The sequence below is a fragment of the Pyxicephalus adspersus genome, chromosome 3, assembly GCF_032062135.1.
Source record: "Pyxicephalus adspersus chromosome 3, UCB_Pads_2.0, whole genome shotgun sequence".
Lineage (NCBI taxonomy): Eukaryota > Metazoa > Chordata > Amphibia > Anura > Pyxicephalidae > Pyxicephalus > Pyxicephalus adspersus.
Window position 1 is genome coordinate 122,776,892 of NC_092860.1, and position 23,220 is coordinate 122,800,111.

A 23,220-nucleotide genomic window follows, 5' to 3' on the forward strand; every position below is an offset into this window, starting at 1 on the left:
AAATACAGAAATTTTTCTGGCTTTTTTGATAGATAGCAAGTGCTGTCAGAATAAAATATCTGTTTTTTTGGAAGGTACGACAGAAATGTTTCTGCCTTATTTGCTAGATAGCAGGAGGTAGCATCAAAAACTGCACAATCTGTATATTTCAAGATATACAGAAGGCTCCTAACCTGTCCCTGTCACAGTGCACTTCTCTCCCTGCTTCTTTTTCTGACACAGAACACAAGATGGAGTGACTAACCCCTCCCTCCTTCCCTGTATATATGCCTGTGCTCAGATCTTTCCTGATTGGGCTGTTGGGCCTTGCTGTGCATCCTGGGAGCAAATGATTCACTCCCAGCCGTGCCATTCCCACCGGAAATAATCGCCGTTCCCGCCCCTTGCATTTTCCCTCGTTTGAATGTTTGGTAAGCAAGAACGGCCCGATTCGCCGCAAGATCAAACTTACAAATCTCGCTCGCTCATCCCTAGTGATGAGGAATGCACTGGAGTTGCAGCCAGTTACAACCCCGAACCATCTGGTCCTGACTACTTGGCTGATGAAGTATCAGAACCAGAGACCTTTACACAAGCAGAGCTGAATGATCTCGTTCGTGATCTAAATCTCTCCAAAGACAAAGCAGAACTTCTTGCAAAGGGTGTAACTGTAACTCACTACAGATAACAGAATCATAACTTGACAACGTTCTTCACTAATATTGGCTCACTGTGCTACTGTCATGATATAAATACACTGTTTAACAGTTTGTCACGAGCATGTTCCATCTGAATGGCGTATCTTCATTAATTCCTCTAAAAGAAGCTTGAAAGCAGTCTTACTGCATAATGGTAATTCCAAACCAAGTTTACCAGCCCAGAACAAGCAGTGTCAAGTTTCTGCCTCTGGTTGATCCGCATAAAATATTTCTGCCACCTCTCCATATCAAGTTAGGCTTGATGAAGAACCTTGTTGATGAAGAACCTTAATGAAGAGGCCATGGGTAAACCAAACTCCTTGGGTTTTCAGCACCTTGTTGAGAAGTTTCCAAACATAAGCACTGCAAAAATGAAGGAGGGGATATTTATAGGGCCACAGATCAAATCTGTTTGCAGGATGATGTTTTCAAGCAATGTCTCTCAGCAGGTGAGCGAGAACCTTGAGATGTATTCAAGTGGCTGTGTGAAAATTTCCTGGGCAACCTGCATAGAACAGAGTTTTAGAGTTCAGAATCTGCTTGATTCATACCAGAAACTGCGTTGTCACATGTCATTAAAAAAAAAAAATCTTGGTATAGTGAGTGACAAACAAGGAGAATGTTTTCACCAGGAGCACTGCTACCAAGGTTTCTGGAATGCTGTACAGCGACAATCCAGACAAAGGATGCACAAGAAAATCATACTCTAAGCATTTCTGAGGAAACAATGGTACCTGACTGACACTGTTTAGTATATCTTTACCACAGTGTGCCATAGTTTACTTGATATTGAATATGTATTAACATTCATTTAAATGGTTCTTATGTTTAAGTACAAATTACATGCACGTACAATGTTAACCTGTGTTAAACTGTATGTGTTAGAGAAAAAGTGAAAATAGATCCGAAATCTGTTTGAAAAACTGATTTAGAAAAGTTTGCTGTGGTTTCTGATCATTATCAAAACTAATTTTTTGTTGACCTGTGTAATTAATATATCCACAGCTCACAGTACAGCGAGCATGGTGGTCAGTAGAAAGAATGTCTCATATATTACTGGCCATTGGGAAGAGTGTCACCCTTACAGATAACCAAAAATATCATCTAAACTGACCTGAGAGTCATGAACTGTGCAATGGTCAAGGAACCACTAGCAACCTCTGGGGGAACCCTGGTTGAAAAACATATTACAATGCACAAGCAGCAAATTAATACTTTAATATGAACTAAGATATTGATACTTGTCTACAATATAGTGCTGAACTCAAATGACACATTCAGAAAAGTAACTTGTTGCATTCTAACATAATTATAGTCATCATGGTTTTGGAATGCAATGTCGCACAGCAAATTCTTCTGCTTTTTTGAAATTCCAGTAAAGCATTTTCAAAGTCAAGTAAAAAGACTAAATTAGGAATAGAAACTTGAATCTTGAAGTACACCTTTACTGAGAGAAAAATGTAGTCTACTATGGGAACAATGATAAATGAATAGAGTGCAGAATAAACAGAGAACACAGAAAGTTATTAGCACATAAGGGTTTGGGCAGGATCAACTAGACTTTTTAACAATTAATTAAAACAACATGATTTTAGTGGTATATTTACTGGATCACAATGAAGCAGTTAAGAAAAGGTGATTGTTAAAGTTTTAGTATGTACATGCTTATTTTATGGTATACAGAGGCAGCCTTATTTATGGCATTGGGCACTACAAGAGATAGGTGATAGTAAAAAAAATGGATAGACATTAGAATGCCAGTATAGTGTCATCTAATGCCCCATCACTGCAAGTCATAGATTTCCAGTGTCCTGAAATGATAAAGATGATAAATTCCATACTATAAGTGCATTACTGTTCTTATGTGCAGTGCTCTATGTTTATGGTCAGGTACAGCTGGATACTTGTAATTATTTAATTACAATAACAATTCACTATATTATTTACCTCCTTTCCCATTTTATTTAAAGCATCCCCTCCCCATCTCCTGATATACTTTAATGTGTAAATCCAAGACAGCCACAGCTTCCAAGAAGATATATTATATATATAAATATAGTATACAAGTTTGTTTGGTATATGTAGGATAAGAGTACTCCCAATACCTATTTCATATTTTGATGAATGGTGGACCAATTATTGTTATTATTATTAGCCAATATTTATAAAGCACCAACCTATTGTGCAGTGATTTACAAAGTCCATTGTCTTATCACTATGTGTTGCTAATTGCAAGTTTAAAGACTTGGTGGAAACCAATGTCTAAACTTTAATAGTGGTACTTTCTCCGCCTAAATAGAAATACTAAAGGCATATAACCTGGTAGAATTTATGTTTACCTAGGATTTTCTAATAACTACAATTCTCTGTAATAGAGTTCCCCTTTAAACTATGGTAACAATAGTGTTGTTATATACACAAGAAATCTATCTCACATCACATTCTGAAAAAAGTCAACTTTCCTGTTTGTTAAAGCAGCTCTTCTGAAGATGTCTTATACATCATTTCAGCGTGTCAATATTGTATAATAGGAAGAGAGAAATGTCCACGCTGTCATCACCAGCTTGGAGCCTTCTAAGGTTTGGCTGTTCTGCCAGATGTGGCATTAGAAGAAATATTAATTTGACTTTAGGCATTTGAATGATAAATGTAAACAGAACACAAAACACAGTGCCCAGTTATACACAAAGTTAACTTACAGTCCTTTCTTGCATCTCCTTCTATTGCAAATTGCCTTCTATAGAGGAACCTCCATAATAATAATAATACATAATTTTTTTACATTTGAAATTTGGGATTGTTTATCCTTGGGGTAAACATGCAAACACCACTTTGATAATAACATGATGATTTTACTATCTGGTGTGGTTGAAGTTACAGATTTACCAATACAAACTGTGAAAGACAAAATAAATTGGCATTAAAGAAAGTTTTGTTTTTTTCAACAGAATTTGGAAAACCATTTTACTGAATGAAAGGCTGTAGCATTTCAGTAGGTGTATTTTCCCCATTTAGGCATAAGTGTACTTATAAACATAAGCACTTATACAATATACTAAAATGCACATCTGCTCCCCCCTGACCTGCACATATGTAAAGTCAGTGTCACTGTCTGGGATGTGCTATTTGTCAGGTATACTTACTGCATTCTGTTGCTGCCCTAGCACCTTTGGTCCTATGCGGACAAACAAGAATACATTACTCAGCATGGTGTTGGATCTAATTCCAGCTCCAGGCCCCATAGAAAAAACAGGCTTTGGTGCTAGGAGCAAAACTGCAAGTTTGCTTGGAAGAAAATGCTTGTAAAGATGTCTTCACATGTTCCGATATATTGGTGCAATCAATATAATTCAATCAAATAATTCAAAGCCACTAAATGATCAGAATAAAAAGGATTTGTAAATAAGACTTCCATTTGATCAAAATGATGAACATTTAATCAATTTCTGTGCTGGTAAATAGATGCAATTTATCAAAAATTTCTGAAAGATCAAACTAACAATCAATCATAATATGGGTTGATTTACTGATTGTTTTCAATAGCTTTTGATAGCTCCTATTTTAGTTGGTATCTTATGTATGTTATTTAATCAATAAATGGATTACAGATCACTCATTTGCCATAGCTTATATATAGGGCTCAATTTTTAAAACAGGGGATCAGAGATTCTCTCAAACATTTCCTCGTCAGAATCTTCCAGGTTCTTGTGTTTTAATGGCAGTATTTGTTTCCCATCAGGGAATGCTTGAGGAATGTCAAATTCCCTGTTTTATTATAAGAGCCCCTAAATTATAAATTGAAATATATAAGATCAACCTGTAGACTGTAGTTCTGTAGTTCCCTAGACCACAATGAACCATTATCATGAAATGCAATTTAAGCAAACCACAGATCCTCATGAATTAACAAAAAGTTTCATATCTGCACTTTTCTGCTAAAATGTAGTTTTAAACTTTTGGCATTTATAGGCCAGAAAGGTATCAGTCCATGCATAGGCACAGATTAAGTGACTTTATTGGTGATTTTAGTCTAGATGCAATTCTCCTTGAAGAAAAAGAAAGTAAGTTTCAGATGCAAATTAGATCTTTCAACAAGAACACAGGCTTCTTGTTTCATGAAATTTTCAGAAAGATTTTTGTTTGACAATCAATGAACTTGTTACTCTTTTAGATGTTTGTAGAAAAAAAATGAACAACTCAATTCTTGAAAACTGTCCAAAGTAAGATTTCATGAAAGGCCATAAACTCTTTTAAGTACTTCACTTTCCCTGACCTGACCTAGCTTTGACTGCCTGGCAAACAAAACCCTCAGCTCTGCAACATTTTTACTATGGAAAAACTTCATTGTTATAATGCAGAACCTCAGTTTTTGCACAATGATGAGAAAAATCCATCGATTTTTGCAAGTTCTCTAAACATTTTTGATACATTTCCAATGTTTGTTTAGACAAACGTACTTGTATCAAAGTTTCATTACAAGATTGAGATAAAAGTTTGATGTTTAAAAAATCACCAAACTTTTGACCTAAAGTGGTTTAATTATGAAATAAAGGTAGGTATACAGATCAGAATTTGTACTGTGTGCAGGCTACATAAATTCTTCAGAGGCCCGCAGAACTCTCTGTAAAATTGTTTCTTTGTTCTTCTTAGTGTTTATAATGATATCATAAGTGTAGAATGATAATTTAGTGGGCAAGTGTAGTCTCATGCCGCCGTGTACCTCAAAACAGAGAACTGTGTTTAGAAAGTTCGTTCACCATCTAAAAGGGCCATTTGGGGAGACGTAGAGGACTGTGGCAAGCTACTGCTATATAGCAAAACCTGGAAGAAAAACTGACCTGCTTCTTAAAAATGAAACAATTCAGATCAAAAACAAAAAGTCTACTTCTCTGCAAATTAATTTTTTTGAAAATTAAATTTTTTGGAGTAGAGCACTTTTAGTTCCCATTGTTGGTCCTCATTTTGCCAGTTTGTCCATTGCTATGTAGTACATTAATGCAGGCTGACATCAAGACACTTAAGGTACCAACACTATTTGATTTAGGTGTTCATTTTTAATGTTTTTATATGCATACCATCATTAACTGATTTTTTTTATAACTACCTAGAGTTTATTGAGAATGTTGAAAGAGAAATATTCCAAGAGAGACCAGGAGTGCAGACAACGAATGTAAGATGCAAAAGCCACCTATTTTTCCAGGAGAAGCCAAGCTAACTAAGGTAAACTCAGGTTGTATTCAAGATGTCTGCAATGTTCCCTAATAAATGTTAACATACAATCTTGTTTCTGTATATATATTGTAAATGTGGTAGAGATATCTTTTTATTTAGTGAAAATCTATAATCAACTGAAAGGCATTTGAGCATTTGCACCACCTAATCATAATTCTTAACAATGCAAAATATTAAAATAGAGTGTTTATGAAATAATTGGGGGTTGTGTGTGAAGATGGGAGCTACCATTAGGAATTGTGTTTATTGCTTCACAAGGGAATGCACATCCACTAAACTAAAAAAATATAGATCCCCAGTAAATCATTCTTATGGCATGGAACTATGACAAAGACTAACATTGATTTTGCATGGAGTTCACCACTTCATGACCTGATGGGGCCCTTTTGTCTATAATATGACATCAGGCAAGGCTTAGGGTCTTCACATAGGTGCTGTGCTATGTGCACATATGTGCTATTTATCTGCACTTTTTGCATGTGGCTACATGAATGTACAGCCATGCCTTACAAACCATTCCTGATGAATGCAACATTAAGATAATGGGTTTCACATATCTCCAAATGTTCCTAGTGGTTGTCGTTTGCAGACTATACAGGGTTCATTTACTATGAAGTTTAGGATGCTCACATGAAGTATCGTTATGCAAAGGGTAATTTATTTAGTTTAGTGAATGCAATGAAAATTCACTCTGCATTTTGAATGACCAATCCTGTATAGGAAAAAGTAAAACAATAATAATTTTTTGATTGCGCATATTTGGATGACCAAAGTCAGCTATTATCTAAGATAAGTGACTTATCACTTGCAGAGTGAGAATTCATTTTGATAAGTTAATAGACTAAACACCTTTAGAATACCAACCACTTTATATCATACAGTAACAACCTATACCTACAATGTATATAGACTAATCTGTTGTCATGTATCATAAATGAATGAAAGAACTTAAGGTTGAGAGGTTGAATGTGTTTGTGTGGACTCTTTTCTGTTCTTCTGTCAAGTACACGAAATATTGAACTTTCTTTTTAAACCAGAAATTGACGTGTAAGGCTCCTAAGGTATGTATTTCTCTTCCTTAAAAACCTGTAGGAAGTGGCCTTTTATATACAGGCTGAAGGTGCAATTTGCACAAACAACCGAATAATTCTTCGGCAGCAACTCATCTGATCCCAATGTAGGCTTAGGTTTCTATTAAACATAGGAAGGATTAAGGCAGGCTGCACCTGTCTCTTTACCTAACCTATAGTGCTCTGTGAATCCTTTGTTTTTTGTTGTTGAACGAATATGTATATAGAGTTAGGTCCATAAATATTTGGACAGAGACAACTTTTTACAATATTTGGTTCTGTACATTACCACAATTAATTTTAAATGAAACAACTAAGATTAGGCTGAACTGCAGACTTTCAGCTTTAATTCAGTGGTTTGAAAAAAGATTGCAAAAAAATGTGAGGAACTAAAGCCTTTTTTTACGCAATCACTTCTTTTTAGGGGCTAAAAAGTAATTGGACAAATTACAAAGCTGAAAATAAAATGTTCATTTCTAATACTTGGTTGAAAACCCTTTGCTGGCAATGACAGCCTGTAGTCTTGAACTCATGGACATCACCAGATGCTGGGTTTCCTCCTTTTTAATGCTCTGCCAGGCCTTTACTGCAGCGGCTTTCAGTTGCTGTTTGTTTGTGGGCCTTTCTGTCCGAAGTTTAGTCTTCAACAAGTGAAATGCATGCTCAATTGGGTTCAGATCAGGTGACTCACTTGGCAATTCAAGAATATTCCACTTCTTTGCTTTAATAAACTCCTGGGTTGCTTTGGCTGTATATTTTGCGTCATTGTCCATCTGTAATATGAAACGCCTCCCAATCAATGTGACTGCATTTAGCTGAATTTGAACAGACAGTATGTCTCTGAACACCTCAGAATTCATTCGGCTGCTTCTGTCCTGTGTCACATCATCGATAAACACTAGTGTCCCAGTGCCATGGCAGCCATGCACGCCCAAGCCATCACACTGCCTCCGCCATGTTTTACAGATGATGTGGTATGCTTTGGATCATGAGCTGTTCCACGCCTTCTCTATACTTTTTTTTCTTGCCATCATTCTGGTAAAGGTTGATCTTGGTTTCATCTGTCCAAATAATGTTTTTCCAGAACTGTGTCGGCTTTTTTAGATGTTTTTGAGCAAAGTCCAATCTGGCCTTTCTATTCTTGAGGCTTATGAGTAGATTGCACCTTGCAGTGCACCCTCTGTATTTACTTTCATGCAGTCTTCTCTTTATGGTAGACTTGGATATCGATACGCCTACTTCCTGGAGAGTGTTGTTCACTTGGTTGGATGTTGTGAAGGGGTTTCTCTTCACCATGGAATTTATTCTGCGATCATCCACCACTGTTGTCTTCCGTGGACGTCCAGGTCTTTTGGCATTACTGAGTTAATTGATAATGACATACAAAGGAATTGCCCACACCAGCCTCTTATTTTTATGCAATCTTTTTGTTCAACCCACTGAATTAAAGCTGAAAGTCTGCAGTTCAACTACATCTGAGTTGTTTCATTTAAAATTAACTGTGGTAATGTAGAGAACCAAAATTAGAAAAAAGTTGTCTCTGTCCAAATATTCATGGACCTGACTGATTGTGAGCTCTTCGGGCCAGGGTTCTCTCCTCCTGTATCACTGTCTGTACTAGTCTGTCATTTGCAAACCCTATTTAATGTACAGCGCTGTGTAATAAATATGTTGGCGCTATATAAATCCTGTTTATTATTATAATAATAATAATAATATAATATATTATATAATATATATATATATAAATATATATATACACACACACACACACATTTTTGTATAACACCGTCAGTACAAATATTCAATAAAAAAGTAAAAATCCAGCATAACATTCACAGAACTTTTTATTATTAACAACAGCTCTTAATAATCAGGCAATATATCTCAATTTTTCTGGAAACCTGCAACACTACTTACATCTATTTACATACATACAAAAATACTTTGGATACTTTGTAGGGATAAAAGGGGGGGGGGGGGGTTGCAAAATGAAATTCTAGTCACATTCCTGTATATACAGAAACAAAATAACACAAAAAAGGAATGTTAACAACCAGTCACATTGAATGTAATAACTACAATAAAAAAAGAAAAAAAAATGTACAAAAATATAGCATCTTGAAACTATTAAAATAAGCTTCCAACTAAGTGCCCCCAGAGTACCTTAGTAGTAATGGTTTGGTTGCAAAGAAATGTTGGTTTAGTTTGTCCAAGGTCTTATAGAGGAATTTTCTTTTTTAACCATTCTCCGAACCATTTAGTCATTTAACATCAAGAAGTCAAAGCAAGTTTTTTTTTTTTTGTTTTTTTTTTAACATTTCAAAAGGTGCAAAACAGCAAAGACAAATGCAGTGCAAACAGGGGATGGTGCATTGTGCACCTTTAATTAAAGGAATTGTAGGCTTTCTAATAAAGGGGGTTCATAATATAACACATAAAACCATCCATTACTGCCTTTATGTGCTGGGGACAACAAAAATGGTAGTTCGAGAGTTGCATACTCCTACTGAACTGGCTCTTGAACAATTCCATCTTCTATCTCTCCAGAATAATAATCAAGCGTATAACTATTGAATGGAAAGTTAGTGGTCACTCATATATAGAAGTAAATTATTATCAGAAAGTCTAAAAGATCCTATCTTTGGATGATTTACAAATGAATGAGGACCTTTAGTACCATTCTTTTTTTTTAATGGCTAAAACAGTGAAGTTATTATTTTGTTAGTACAATACAAATGTATGATATTAAGCCAGTGGTGATTAGGCTATGAGTTCCATTAGTTTAGCCATTGGATAGAGCTCAAAATAATAAAAACAGGACCAGTGTATGTACTATTATCTTCAGCTCCCATATTGCCATAACTTGGCATGACATTTCACCAGTACTTCAAAGGGCAAACAACCTAAATAACTTAAATCTAATAACTAAAAAATCTGCCAAATCTCCTATTTAGGACTAAGTGCATGGAAATTATTAATAAATACAAAATAGTCTTTGTGAAACCATCTCAGTAGGAAGAAAAACGGTAAGCATTCAAAGAGCTGTATTAAATGACAGCTGAAGCTGAACTCCAGAAAAAAATATCTTTTATGCTTAAAGTTGGTTCACCTCCACACTGCAAGGGTTAAGTGCTTGTTTTTCCAGGGGATGATAAATAGGGAGATAAACTTACACCTCTCAGTTATGTACCTTGTACTTTTCTCTGCCTGGTGGTCTGGTATGTAGACAGGCCCTCGGCATTCTACCATGTAATGCTGGTCCTGCATTGTATAGTAGAGGAATAGGGCAAATTTGTACCACTGTTTATCAGACAAAATGAGCATGTAACCCTTGCAGAAGGGAGGGAAAGCATTGCATGATTAATATTTTTTTTAATTTCCAAAGTTCAGTCTCAAATTTAGTTAGCAGCAGTGCATTGGCTAGCAGGCTGTGCAACTGTATTACCATAGCAGGAGCAACCATGCTGTGCTCCTTGTTACCAGCGTTTGCAAGGTGTATATAATAAGAACGCTTGAACTCTTTTAACAAATATTTTCTCACTAAGGCTGAAAGTGTGTAAAGTATTCAATAGGATTCTGTTTTTGAATTAAGCAAGACATCACAACATTGGCATGCTTTCCTATATTACAAGCAGCATTGCTTTTTACAGTCCCCAACAATGCTCTGATATAGTTTATGGTTTTCAGTGGGTTTGAAGCATGGATCTTAGCATTTACATCCAATAACGTCAAAAAACATTGTGAAAGGCTGATCTTTCATCTTCTGTGTCCGCACAAAGCCGTCTCCGTAAAGGAACAACACATGAAAGTATCTGATCATAGACAGAGGTCATTGTGTCTTCAGATATCACATTTCCTGCAGGGGATGTTGCTGATAGCTTGTCATTCTTATTCTGTGACATGTCTGGGCCCCCTGGAAGTGACTGATCTGTCTTAAGATTCAGCAGCTACATTGTATCTCCTCTTCTACCATCAATATGTTGATCAGTGGTATCACTGTATATGGAAGAATGTGTGATGATGCAACAAAAAGGGTCCGCAAGCAGCTGAAGGTGACATGAACTGCCGTTTAGCAATCCCTATGTGCTAGCAATGGTTGAGTGGAGGAGGTGCTGCTTCCTACGGAATTGATCCTCACTGAGTGATCCACCGAAGCGTGATTCGGACAGACAGGAGACGTGTTTGAATATGTTTGTTTCTAAGGAAAGAAAAAAAATTAAGATTATTCCTTAGCTCTTAACCTATCTAAAAAACTACAAATTACAGTGTGTCCAACAGTCATATTTCTATTAAAGTTGATGAAGCATGAAGAAGACAGAAAACACTAAGATCTATTTCATATAATGTGCTTAGTTGACAAATCCAGAAATGAGTAAACTCTTAAGATTTATTAAGCAAGTACAAACAAGGAAGATGAAGTGCAAAAAGTACAGTCACCATCAGATTTACTGATTAAGCACTCAGAATAATAACAATATGATTGCTGATTGTTTGCTGTGAGCTGATTCATTTGGTTCTTTGCGATGAAATTAGTGTCTTTTTAAAAGAGGAATTGCACTTACATGGCCTTTGCTGTCTGACATCTGTTGTTCCACCATCTGTACAATCTGTTTAAAGGTTGGTCTCTTCACTGGGTCTGCATTCCAGCAACTCTTCATGATTTCATACCTGGAAAGAAAGAGGTTTTCAATAAACAATGCCATTTATTTAAAAAAAAAATACATACACAGATTATAAGATTTTAGGCATAATCCACAAAAATGTCAAAAAAAGTAACTGATATATTTCACACAGCAATATTGGATCAATTAATGATCCCTGTAGAAAAAATACATTATAATCAATCAACTGAAATGATTCTATACTGTGAAAGCATAGCTTGTTAAATACACATCTCATATCACTGTAAAGCTTAATTAAAGAAGACACAGAATATTCAGGGATAGTGTGTAGATATCTTGTGAGAATACAGTATATTTGAGAAGTGAATTCCGATGGGATTTCAAATGTCCAGCTCTGCTGGTAGCCACAGTGAGATCACTGCTGCTTGCACAAAAACTGGAAGCCAGGCTATGATGCATGTTTTACTTTTTTGTAAAAACATTATTTTTCAAAGGTTTTTTAAAGCCAGTTGTATTTTGGGTCAGATCATGTACTCATCAAACCAACTAAATATATATCATGAAAAATTTTTGAGCTATAGGAGGACAATGGTGATTAAGGGTCAGCTTTAGGATTTTTTTTTTCCTTTAGTATAGCAGTGAAATTGTCTGTGCTTTAAAGCAGAACTAAACACAAAAAGTTACCAGGAAGTAGAGGTTTTTAGCAAAACAACACGCAAATACTTGTGTGCCAAAACCCTTTCTACCTGTTCCCGGTGGCTTGTTTTACTCAACAAAGTACATCTAAAAAGCAATAATAGAGAAATATGACTTCGTTTTTACAAGTTAAAGCTGTGTTAAATGTGCCAAAATTTGCCTGTTTTCTTGAAAAAAAAAATCAAAAGTTCATATTTTTTGTGCATTTATATCGAAAGCATGTAAGAGAAAATAAAATGTTTTCTGCGGTTACTTACAGCTCTGCTGGTGCACACTCCGGGCTTAACATGCGGTAACCATCCTTTATCATTTTGTAGAACTTGGAGTCCACTGGCATGTGAGGGTAAGGGCTGCTTCCTGTACATTAATCAAACAGTGAAATGTTACAACAAAGCCAGAACAGAGTACAAGAAACTATTCATTTATCTGGACAGGGAATATATACACTTTAACTAGAAGAGCACTAACCTTAGAAATCCAATAAATAAAAAAAAATATATGTATCTGGATATGTAAAAATCAATTATCTGGGCACGTTTTAGAAAAATTATATATATATATATATATATATTATACACACACGCACACACACACACAAACGCTCAATGTTCTTAAATGCTGACCTTTCCTCCCTAAAGCTGAAAATTAAATATATTTACAAACGCAACTAGTGTATCTAGCTGCATTCACCTACTGTAAGCGCCTACAAAACTGGGAGAAGGCTGGGAACCGATAAAAGCCAATCAGATGTGCTGCCTACACATGTGTTAACAGTAATCTTGCTGACAGGAAGTGGGGCAGAAAACGATAAGCTCATAAGTTTCCTGTTGTTTGTTGACTGTCCTGAGTGGTGGTATGAACAATTCTAACTATGGCAAAGATGTGTAAATATTTCCAAAAGAATAGCAAAATCCCTTGGCAGGTAAAACTGCTCCTATTGTATATTTAGCAGTTTGATTGGAGATAAGACATAAAGTAAACCTGTGCACACCAATTGCCAATATGATTTTATGCTGTAAGTCCTGGTTTGGATCATCTGCTTATTGTCGGCTCTTAGCTCTTGTAATGTTCATGGCATGCGTGTGTACCTTTTAGCTCAGGTGCAGATATCTTATTACTATAACAAGCTAATGGGTGTTGAAGCCTGCCTGGATCCATCCAAAATGTCAAATCAATTTAGCTGCAGTAACCTTTTAAATTTTACCATATTTTACCATTCATCTGTGATTGTTACTATTGTAGTTAAAACATTAGCATCGTACCTAAAGAAAAGATCTCCCAAAGAAGTATTCCATAGGACCAGACATCACTTTCAAAAGTATACACGCAATGAAATATACTTTCAGGAGCCATCCACTTCACTGGGAGCCGAGCCTAGGAAAACAATCATAGGAGCTCTTGTTAATCAGCGGCAATGATGACTGTGTATTCATATTTGGATATATTTGTAATGGAATGTTGCTTTAAGGTAGCTTGGTAAATATTTTCTGACCTAGAAAACCTCTTATACCACAGTTCTACTAACCTAGATAATAAAAAGGCCAGGCCACAACAGTTACTCTCCTTATACAAATCACGTTGTTACAACATTTTCAAATTCTGAAATGTCTGTTGTAACAGATTGTATTTCAGATAGTCTGGGCAATTTACTTTAGTATTTGCTGATATTACAAGTCAGATCAAATCACTTTGTTGTTCAAACATAAACAAACATTGCTGTCACAATTTCGGTTTCATCTGCCGAATCTCTGTTTAACACAGACGGAGTTTAACGACATTTTTATATGCTCTGTGCCTGTCTTGTGTTTTACATCTTAACTCAATCTTTTTCTGGAGATAAAACAGGAGAATATTTCTGCTTTTTCTAAACAAGCTTTCTTTGTATGGGGAGAAAAAAAAAGTTCAAACTGACTTAAACTAATATAAAACTAATTTTCTGAGACGTGTTATAAAGTTTTCTATTCTTTTAGCAGTTAGGAAAACTTTTCCCAGTGAATCCTTCATTAGGATAAGTAATGCATGTTTTTGTATTTGCATCCATAATTTTATCAATAGAATTACATAGAATCTGGTATTATATTTGAATAACCATATTCAGTAAAAGTCAAAATAAGTTTAACTTTTACATGCTCTACTCCTCATGCTCTTTACTTTCTCCCACTGCTATTAAAGTTGCCATACTTAATCATGATATTGGCTTATTGTCTAAACTTTCAGGTTTAAAAATGTCGTTTTGGTTTGCAAAGAATGCAAATAGGATTTTTTTTGTACGTTAGTTAAAATCTTTCATGATTTTTTGCAGAGCAAGAAAGAAAATGTATATGTCAAGTGTTATATACATCTGTGGATTAATTTTTACTTTTTCTTTAGATGCTTTAGCACTTTTCTATAAATACAAATGTCCAGCAGACTTTTGGGGCTGTGTTGATGAGCTTTTGTATACTTTGAGCAGGTTTTGCATTCCAATACAAGTCTTTGGGAATGCAAAACAAGCTTGAAGCATGTCAAATGTGATTCTGAATGTGCTCAGAAATGTCTTTAATTGTGCCATCAACACAGGCTCTTAATATGCCAGCCTTCATCCTGCTGTTAAATAACATTTATGTGGTGAACAGAAAAGTCTTTTAAGATATAATGGTACTTACAAGATTCATTCTAATCTAAACATTAAATGTAAATTATAAAGCTGCCGTTACCATACTTATTTTTTACAGGGTGGATTATATAACTCTAGTTTTTACCATTTTATCTATTTTTAACATTTTAAACTAACATTTTTTAATTTACATAAACAGGCAGAAGTACTCCTGTCCTATTTGCCTTCCTTTCCCCTTGGGGTACACCATTAAAAACTCATATTACAGATGTTATCTCAAACTGCTGGTTCTAGTAATGACTTTTAACAGCTGTTCCTATTTCACATAGCAAAGTGTATTGATGAAAAGTTTAGGGCGGTATAAAAAAAAAAAAAATTCCTTCCACTGCACATCTCCTAATAAATATTACATTTTTTTATCAATATAGGATATTAAAGAAAACGACAATTTTTAGAAATATAGGTTCACCTATATCATTTCCATCTATTGGAGATGTGCTACCTTTTCTGTCAAGGGTAATCAGTTTAGGACAATCAATAGATTTTATATTTTCACTGAAAAGTACATTATGTACAATCCTTCCATTAAGAACATCAAAAATATGTCTCACAGGTCTACTAAAGTGTCATTTTTACATGAAATGTTAAATTATATCCCGAAATCATTATGGAGTCTACAAGGGAGAGTGCGTCCTGATGTGATTTGCTATCTTCTCTGTGTTTTCTAAGTCAATTTGAGAATGCTGAGTGACACTAACTAAATTACACCTGCTTTGACTTACATTTCCTTTAACCACATAATTTGAGTCATTCTTGATGTCTCGGGCTAGGCCAAAGTCACAGATTTTCGTTATACGACCGTGTGTTAGAAGAATATTTCTTGCTGCAAGGTCTCGGTGAATGCACTGTGAAGAAAAATAATGTTTTTAGAACACCTACTAAGAACAACCTTTTTTTTTCCAGATGGATAATAAGGGGGGTAATTGGCTAAATGTGTAATTGTTACACCAGCATTTCATTTCACTCGCAAGTTCATTAAAAAAAATCCAGTCAAAATTTACAAAAACAAAAATTTTATCCAAGTGGAGATGATACTGTGCAGTAAAAGAAGAAAAGTATAAAAATACTCTTTTCTTTTGGGGTCCTAATGCAGTACCCAAAAACCATTCCCCGAGCACCCATGCTCAACCACACCCACAACTATACCTATTCCACAGAATGAATGGTTGGGAATAATTTTGAGCATACGTTTGCATTGTGGTGCTTTTGCAGTATGTTTCTTGGAATTCCTGATTTTGACCATGCAGTTGCTTTTCCTATTTTGGAGAAAAAACTGCTCTGTCAGGGAAAACGCAAAGGCCATGTATGTAAAAGTGATCTATTCTTTTGCAGTTTGCTGCTCTTGGATGCACAGAAGCAGTTTGCTATACGTCCTGGGGCAGGTAACTATGTGGTTGTAGACCACAAGTCTGAGATATCCCTTACGCAACAAAGTAGAAACTTCTGATATTCTCATTATTGCCCTTCTCAATAAAGGTGTGACTGTTTATAAATGATCATGTATGGGGACCTTTATAGGTTACTGAAGAGGGTTTGAGGGTTTGCCTGTCTATACAACTAATACAGTAACTGTAGCCCAATGACAAATACAAATGTAGGCATGTTTCTGTGCATTAACTCACATTTTTAGACGCCAGAAAGTTCATGCCCTGTGCAACTTGATATGAAAAACTAATCAGATCATCTGTATCTAGAGCTAAATCATCCTCTTCGGGCATTGCGATGTCCTGATCAACATAAGATCCTGTTGAAGATAAACCATGAAAATGGTTATACAAAACATTTCAAACAAACATGACTCTGATCTAAGCAATCATCACTTAATCTGTCCATACAAGCAAACAAAGACTTTGCTACTGAGATTTCTGCCTAGTAAAACTATGTGAAATGTAAACAAAAAAATGCTAAGTTTAAAGAAATACAGAATTATCCATAAATGTAAATCATTTAGCCTTCATGTTGGTGTAAATTGTGTTTCTTTCAAACAATGTATAAATGGCAGCCAAAGCTTAGTTAAAAGAAAATGGTCATTTATTTGGGTGGAAAAACAGCTCAGTAGTTAGCATTTTTAGCTGGCCACATTAGTCTTTATCTCTGTAAGGCTAGTTTCTGAAAGGAGTTTGTGTATTCTCCCTGAATTTATATGTTCTATTTTTCCTGAGAAAGAAGATACTGATAATTTAATCTAATGTTTATGTAAACCCACTTAGAAAAACCTCAAACAATAACATGTTAATGTAATTTGACAAGTCTTTCTAAATGTTTTTAAATCTGTAGCTTTCATTAAAACAATACCTGGTGACCCGTCATAAAAGTCCTTGGGAAGACATCTCCCATCCAAATTAGTGGACTTTCATTGAACACTATTGTGTGGCTGTTTTAATACATATTACGCAGGAAGGGTCTACTATTGTCATTATCAAGAACCCACCCTGAGAAATGGCATGCAGCCATTGTTAGAGTGAATACATGTAAATGGAGCGTTGTTACAGAAAGTCTACAGAAGATCAGCAGCACCGAGATGTAGCAATGGATACAAAATGGTAAAAACAATGTATTTTTTTTTAAACCATGTCACTTGTTTAAGATGCACAGTTCCTAAGTATAATAAATTTTATTTAGTTGGAGTTCACATCTACATTAAATTCATAAAATACAGTCTCTACTATGATAAAAATCCAAAACTGCAATCTCAATTCAGAGGCAGGAGCTGTTATATCATTTACATTTAGAAAAAAGGAAAATTGTAAACATTGACATAGACTGTATTCATAACCTCAATATCAAAATACTACTAGAAATAGTCATAAAAAAGCCTAATTTAAATTTCCACCAGGACCTAGTGTGTTCATGAAATGGACCATTTAATACAAAGCTTTCCTGAAAGATTTAATCCCTTATCAAAACAATATGAGGGGTTTCACCTATAATTATCACAAACAGTGACTTTCACACATTCTCTCCTATGAAGTATTTTATTCACATAGAATCATTGCAGCTGCAAAGGAACTCACCTGACTTCCGCTTGTCGGATTTAGTTGGCACTACATAAGGTACTCCTGGCTTCATGTCCATGTACTCACTTATCCCATCACTGTAAGACAAGAGGAAGGATAGGATTGAAAACACTGTCCTTGTTTACAACTCCACAAATGTCTTTCTAAGAACAAAGACAAGGATACGTGCTGTTTGGTTTGGCAAAAGAACAAGCATAACAAAAGCCTTACATTCATATTTTTATGCAGTACAGGATGCCTGTCTAATTACTGACTGCTCAGGCTCAATGAGGCACCAGCACTGTTATAAACAATACGCCAGAGTAAGCTGTTATTCTTTTATATGTGATACCCTTATACCACATCTGCACTTTCTGCACTCTTGTACATCATATCGTATTTATGTTGCAGCCTCATTGCTGTTGTCTTATAAAGTCAATGCAGATGGCAGAAGCAGAAGTTTTAACAATTAGATTGTATCAGGAGGAGAAGACAGCCAGTGATGAACAATAGATCAGTCCCTAGAGAAATGTTACACCAATGTGGTTTACACTAAACTTGACCCCCTACAAAAGCCTTTATAGGTCAAGTGTATTCCTTTTTATTCTTCAGAATGTTGATAAGGCTGTACAAGAGGTTTCCTTATTGATAAAGGTGCAGTACAGGCAGATTTAAAAGCCAGCGTTGAAAGAATGTGTATTTTTATTAATACATAAATAATATATTTTTTATAAGCAGTACAAGTCTGTTAATCTAATGTGGCATCAACCTTGGGTAGTATTTAGTAGAACAAGTGGCAGCCATCTGTGGTGCAATTTTCATTTCCTAATAAAGAACATGCTGAGGGAAGAGTGATAGATAGGTATCTATTTACTGCTTCTCCTTTCACTCTCCAGTCATTGGCCGGAATAGAGATATAACCTCTATGGCTTATTAAACTGCAGCAGAAGTGAAAAAAAATCTGGACTCATTTTCGGACACATAAGACTGTATATCTCGTAACTAGAAAGACAACTGGGAATACAAATCCTTTGACAAAGTAACTATGCATGTAGTTTGTGTTTTACATTGTCTGCCTGTAGTTCATGTTTGTAAGCTTTTCAGGGCAGGGTCCTCTCCTCCTGTCTCATTGTCTGTCATTTGCAACCGCTATTTAATATACAGCACTGTGTAATACACTGGCACTACATAAATCCTGTTTATAATTATTAATAAAGATAATAAAAACATGTGCTTTCTCACCAAACATTGTTCCGTGAATTGAGAAGATTCTTATACAGCGCCGTTTCAGAATGATCCTCAAATTTTGGACAAATAAAGGAATCACGCTTTCTTCTTAAGTAATTCAAAAGGTCTCCATAGCAGCAATATTCAGTGATGACGAGGGTTGGTCCTGGTGAATAAACAATGATACACAAATGGTATGAATGTGAACACTATGTTTACACATGTGTGACACTTCAGTGCACTTCCAAACGTTGCTATATCAAGTCTGGTCATAGAAAAACAAATGAAAATTTACAACTCCAAATCACTGCCTACTAGAACTATGAGCACGCAGGATAAACCATGATAGGGTCAAAAGATCTGTAGGGTATAAATTACATACAAAAATAAAAGCCTACGACTAATTGATATTCCTAGTGAATGCTCAGCTCATTTATGCATGATGCCTGTGATTCAGAGTTACAAAACATTTCTTCTTTTTTTAGCTTTAAATGTAACAAGCTCACATATAAACATAACTTTTATAATGGCTTAACTTTGTTAATATACAAAATCTTTGCTTGATGTGTTTGAAAGTATGACAGAGCACTTTACACTTCAGAATTTAGAATAATGCAGTCTGCCATTTAGTAGGCTTTAGATTTGCAGGGTTACCACAACTGCTACACCCTTAAAAAATCATGACGTTACTCAAAAGCTTTAAAAGCCATGGCAGAATAAATGGCTTTGTTTTTTTCATACTGTTGCTCCTTAACATTTGTTCTGTTTCTTTATATTCACCAAGCTAAAACAGACTAAAGTTTTTCAATGTTAGGCACTGAAGGTAAATGGTTTAGGTTCAAAATTAATAGGTATGGAGAATCCGAGGTAAAAAGGACACACAAAAGTCAATAGATAGGGTTCTTGGAAAACATCCCACTGAAAAACATTTCATACTGGAACTTAATAGGTACTCCAGATAAATCTAATGATTAATGCTTAAAGAATGCAAATAACAGTGTGTTCTAGGCACTGCAGCCCAGCTAAAGGAGCATAAACATGTTTAAGCCACATTCCTAAGAAAAGTGATGATATGTTAAAAGACGCCGATGGAACAATGCTGACGGAATGACTTACTCTTCTAATTTTTCTTATTTATTAATAGCGCTACAATGTGTGCATGATCATAAGCGAGTTTCTGTAATTGCTCTTGTTGGTTTTAAAAAGGAGAAGTGGGGAAGAGTTAGAACTGTCCTCAGTTTTATTACAGTCTTAGTTCACTCTGGGATGATATTTCATTGTCTGAAGGGCGGGAAATGATGATAAAGCCATTTATGGTGGACAGAGAAAGAAGAAAAATGTTCTACTGAAACAGAAAAAAGTTAGAACCTTGGTCAAGTTTGTTTTGCTATCTGTATCATTTGTTCCATCTCTTTCTTGCCTGGTGTAGCTAAAACTCACATGCTAGATTTGTGTTGTTAGAGGTGATGTATTTGCCCTGATTTATGAAAGTTCTCCAAAACTGAAGGGAATACATTTTATGTATAAAAAATATCTTCCACATTTTTATAATTAAATGAACACAATTCTGATTTATTTCAGGAATCCAAAGTGTTAATATAAACCAAAAAAGAAAGGAAAAAAATCCTATAAATGAAAATAACTTTCTAGTTAAAAAAAAGAAGAGTTCCTATCTCTTCCCCCACCTAAAGGAATAGTGCCTGCATCAGCTGCAAGTCAGGTAAATAGCATGGGACTGAGACAAGTCTGGAAAGCAAATAAACAAAGGTAATGGGTAAAGAGATGAAATCAGACAATGCTGTGATCACAACTCTCTTTAGTTACAAAACTTCACTACTTCCCTGGTAGAACCACATTGCCACTGTATCCACCTCATAAAGAGGAACTCAGACAGGAAGAGGTTGGAGATGCCTTGTTATCTGCCCTGGCACATGTTTACTGGCGAATATCTGACAATTAACGACAATCACTTCATAAACTGTACTAAATAGGTTTGTGCCTCCATCTGATAATAATAATGCATTTATTATGCTCCACACTGAGCAGCACAACCCTACATAACAGTATTTTACTTATTGCTGGCTCCACACAGGCTTAGTCACACATTAAGGCTTAAGCCATCCTTGCAATTACGTGATTATCATTAACCCCTTAGGCTTCCAGGTGGCTAATGTACAATATGTTTGGGTACGTCTGTGACAGCCCTGTTTAATCCTTTTTACCAGCTCTAAGTAACATAACCAACTTATTTCAAATATATATCATATCTGCAGTTTGGCTTATAAAGAGGAGGCAGGAGCAGCAATACAGTTATGTGTGAAAAAGTTAAGTACGGTAATTAGCCGTTACATGACATAGGATGACTATAGACCTAAAAGGGCAGTCTTTTCTAGCCCTGATCCTCACCTACACATGCATGATCCCACTCTATTGACAGGCATGTAATATGGTACAAGTCAGTGGTATTTACCAGCATGGAGCAATGATACCCAGAATGTGGATCAACATATATATATATATATATATATACTAAAGTACATTTCTTAATATAGAATTGTTTATAACAATTAGGAGCAAATGTTAATATGATGCAAAACTAACATTTTAACCACTAGGCTTTCATGTTCACTTTGTAGATGCAGTTTTTATATCTGCAGGCCCCCTAAGATGACTGAATGTGGGCCCTTCTTTGTAGGAACGTAACCTTAGATAGTATTGTTTGTTAGTATCCAGCTTCCTTCATTGTTAGCATGAGGAAAGCCAAGTTTATTGCTGATGTAATATAAATATAATAACACAATGCTTTGTCGCATACAGGAAACCATGTACAGCGTTTCATACAACTCAATAATACTAACATTGCTATCTTGTTGTTTACTAAAACAGGGAAGTCCCATCAGCCAATATATGCTGACCACAGCTTCCCACTGATAGCCTGAGAAAGCAGCAAGTATTGCTTGATCTTGAAAAAAGATGGTGGGAAGATTAGTAAACATTCTGCAAATTGAAGCAATAATGTGGAATGGAAAAACCTGTTTGTGTCTATATCGCTATACTTGCTATGTTTTCTATTTTAGAATGCTGGAATAAAAACTTTATTAGAAGAAAGCGATTACCTGTGGTTAATATATGAATAGCAGTTTCCTGTAACATACAGCTATTAATTAGATACTGAAAGCATGTGCTTATTTACCTCCCACAGTGCATGCTCCAAGCAGATTGACAATGTTTTTGTGATGGCCGAGATAGCTTAGTACCTTCAGCTCAGACATAAGAGCTTCCCTTTCAGTGGCATGTGCACTTGCTGCAATGACAGTGAGATAATTAACTCAACATTATAATTCAAGTCAAATTATAACATAGGAAAAAATATAAATGAATGTTAAATGACCAATGAAACTTACGTTTTAGCATTTTAACAGCAACAGTCAGTGCGTTGTCATTCTTAAAGATTCCATAGGCAGTTGCTTCAACCACTTTACCAAAAGCACCAGCACCCAAAATCTTGCCTAATATTAAATATAAAAAATATTTAAAATACCAATACTAAAATATTAGCAATATTTATTAAAAATTATATTACTTAAAGAAAGAAATTACAGCAAAGGCAAAAAAGTACATGGACTGAGGACGTAGCTACTTTAGAAAAAGGTACCCAACAGTAATGCTCTATATTTTTAAATAGGAGAGATAACAGGAAGTCGAAAATCTGCTTTTAGTTGTCATCAGAAAGGGTTTCTTTGTCTTGGAAGAATTTCACTTCATTCTTGTTTCAGGGGCAACTGTAAAAAATTGAAATTCTGACACTGTCTAGGTAACGGGAGCATCAGGACTAGGAGACTCAGGACTAAATCTCCCCAACAGGAACCAAACAACAATAAAAACCTGACAAGTTAGTGATTGTGTGGGTAAAAGAAGGAACAATTGAGAACTGTACAGTACAGACAAGGCACCCAACAATCTGAGTGTTTTATGAAAAAGGAATGATGAGTGGGGAGATGCGCCCCCATTAAAAAAGGAATAGCTGCCAGGAATTCAGCA

The 23,220-nt window shown here is 35.4% G+C and overlaps 1 protein-coding gene and 1 long non-coding RNA gene across 5 annotated transcripts in view; one reads left to right on the forward strand and one right to left on the reverse strand.

Annotated features, from left to right (window-relative positions):
- Positions 1-22,287, forward strand: part of LOC140327070 (uncharacterized) — an 86,027-nt gene extending 63,740 nt beyond the window's left edge. For 3 of the 4 annotated variants that reach the window (XR_011919978.1, XR_011919976.1, XR_011919977.1), the window contains 2 exons: positions 5,786-5,897; positions 20,761-22,287. This is a non-coding gene — a long non-coding RNA (uncharacterized lncRNA). The remainder of the gene's footprint in view (positions 1-5,785; positions 5,898-20,760) is intronic. The other variant, XR_011919979.1, reaches the window with a different exon arrangement.
- The window catches only part of KIT (KIT proto-oncogene, receptor tyrosine kinase), a 40,399-nt gene continuing 25,987 nt past the window's right edge, over positions 8,809-23,220 (reverse strand). Inside the window, exons 12-21 of the mRNA XM_072406232.1 lie at positions 22,584-22,688; positions 22,373-22,483; positions 19,195-19,345; positions 17,971-18,050; positions 16,579-16,700; positions 15,679-15,801; positions 13,563-13,674; positions 12,558-12,657; positions 11,545-11,650; positions 8,809-11,180 (exon numbers count right to left, since the gene is read on the reverse strand). Coding sequence (XP_072262333.1) covers positions 11,052-11,180; positions 11,545-11,650; positions 12,558-12,657; positions 13,563-13,674; positions 15,679-15,801; positions 16,579-16,700; positions 17,971-18,050; positions 19,195-19,345; positions 22,373-22,483; positions 22,584-22,688 — 1,139 coding nt within the window. The 3' untranslated portion in view covers positions 8,809-11,051. The remainder of the gene's footprint in view (positions 11,181-11,544; positions 11,651-12,557; positions 12,658-13,562; positions 13,675-15,678; positions 15,802-16,578; positions 16,701-17,970; positions 18,051-19,194; positions 19,346-22,372; positions 22,484-22,583; positions 22,689-23,220) is intronic.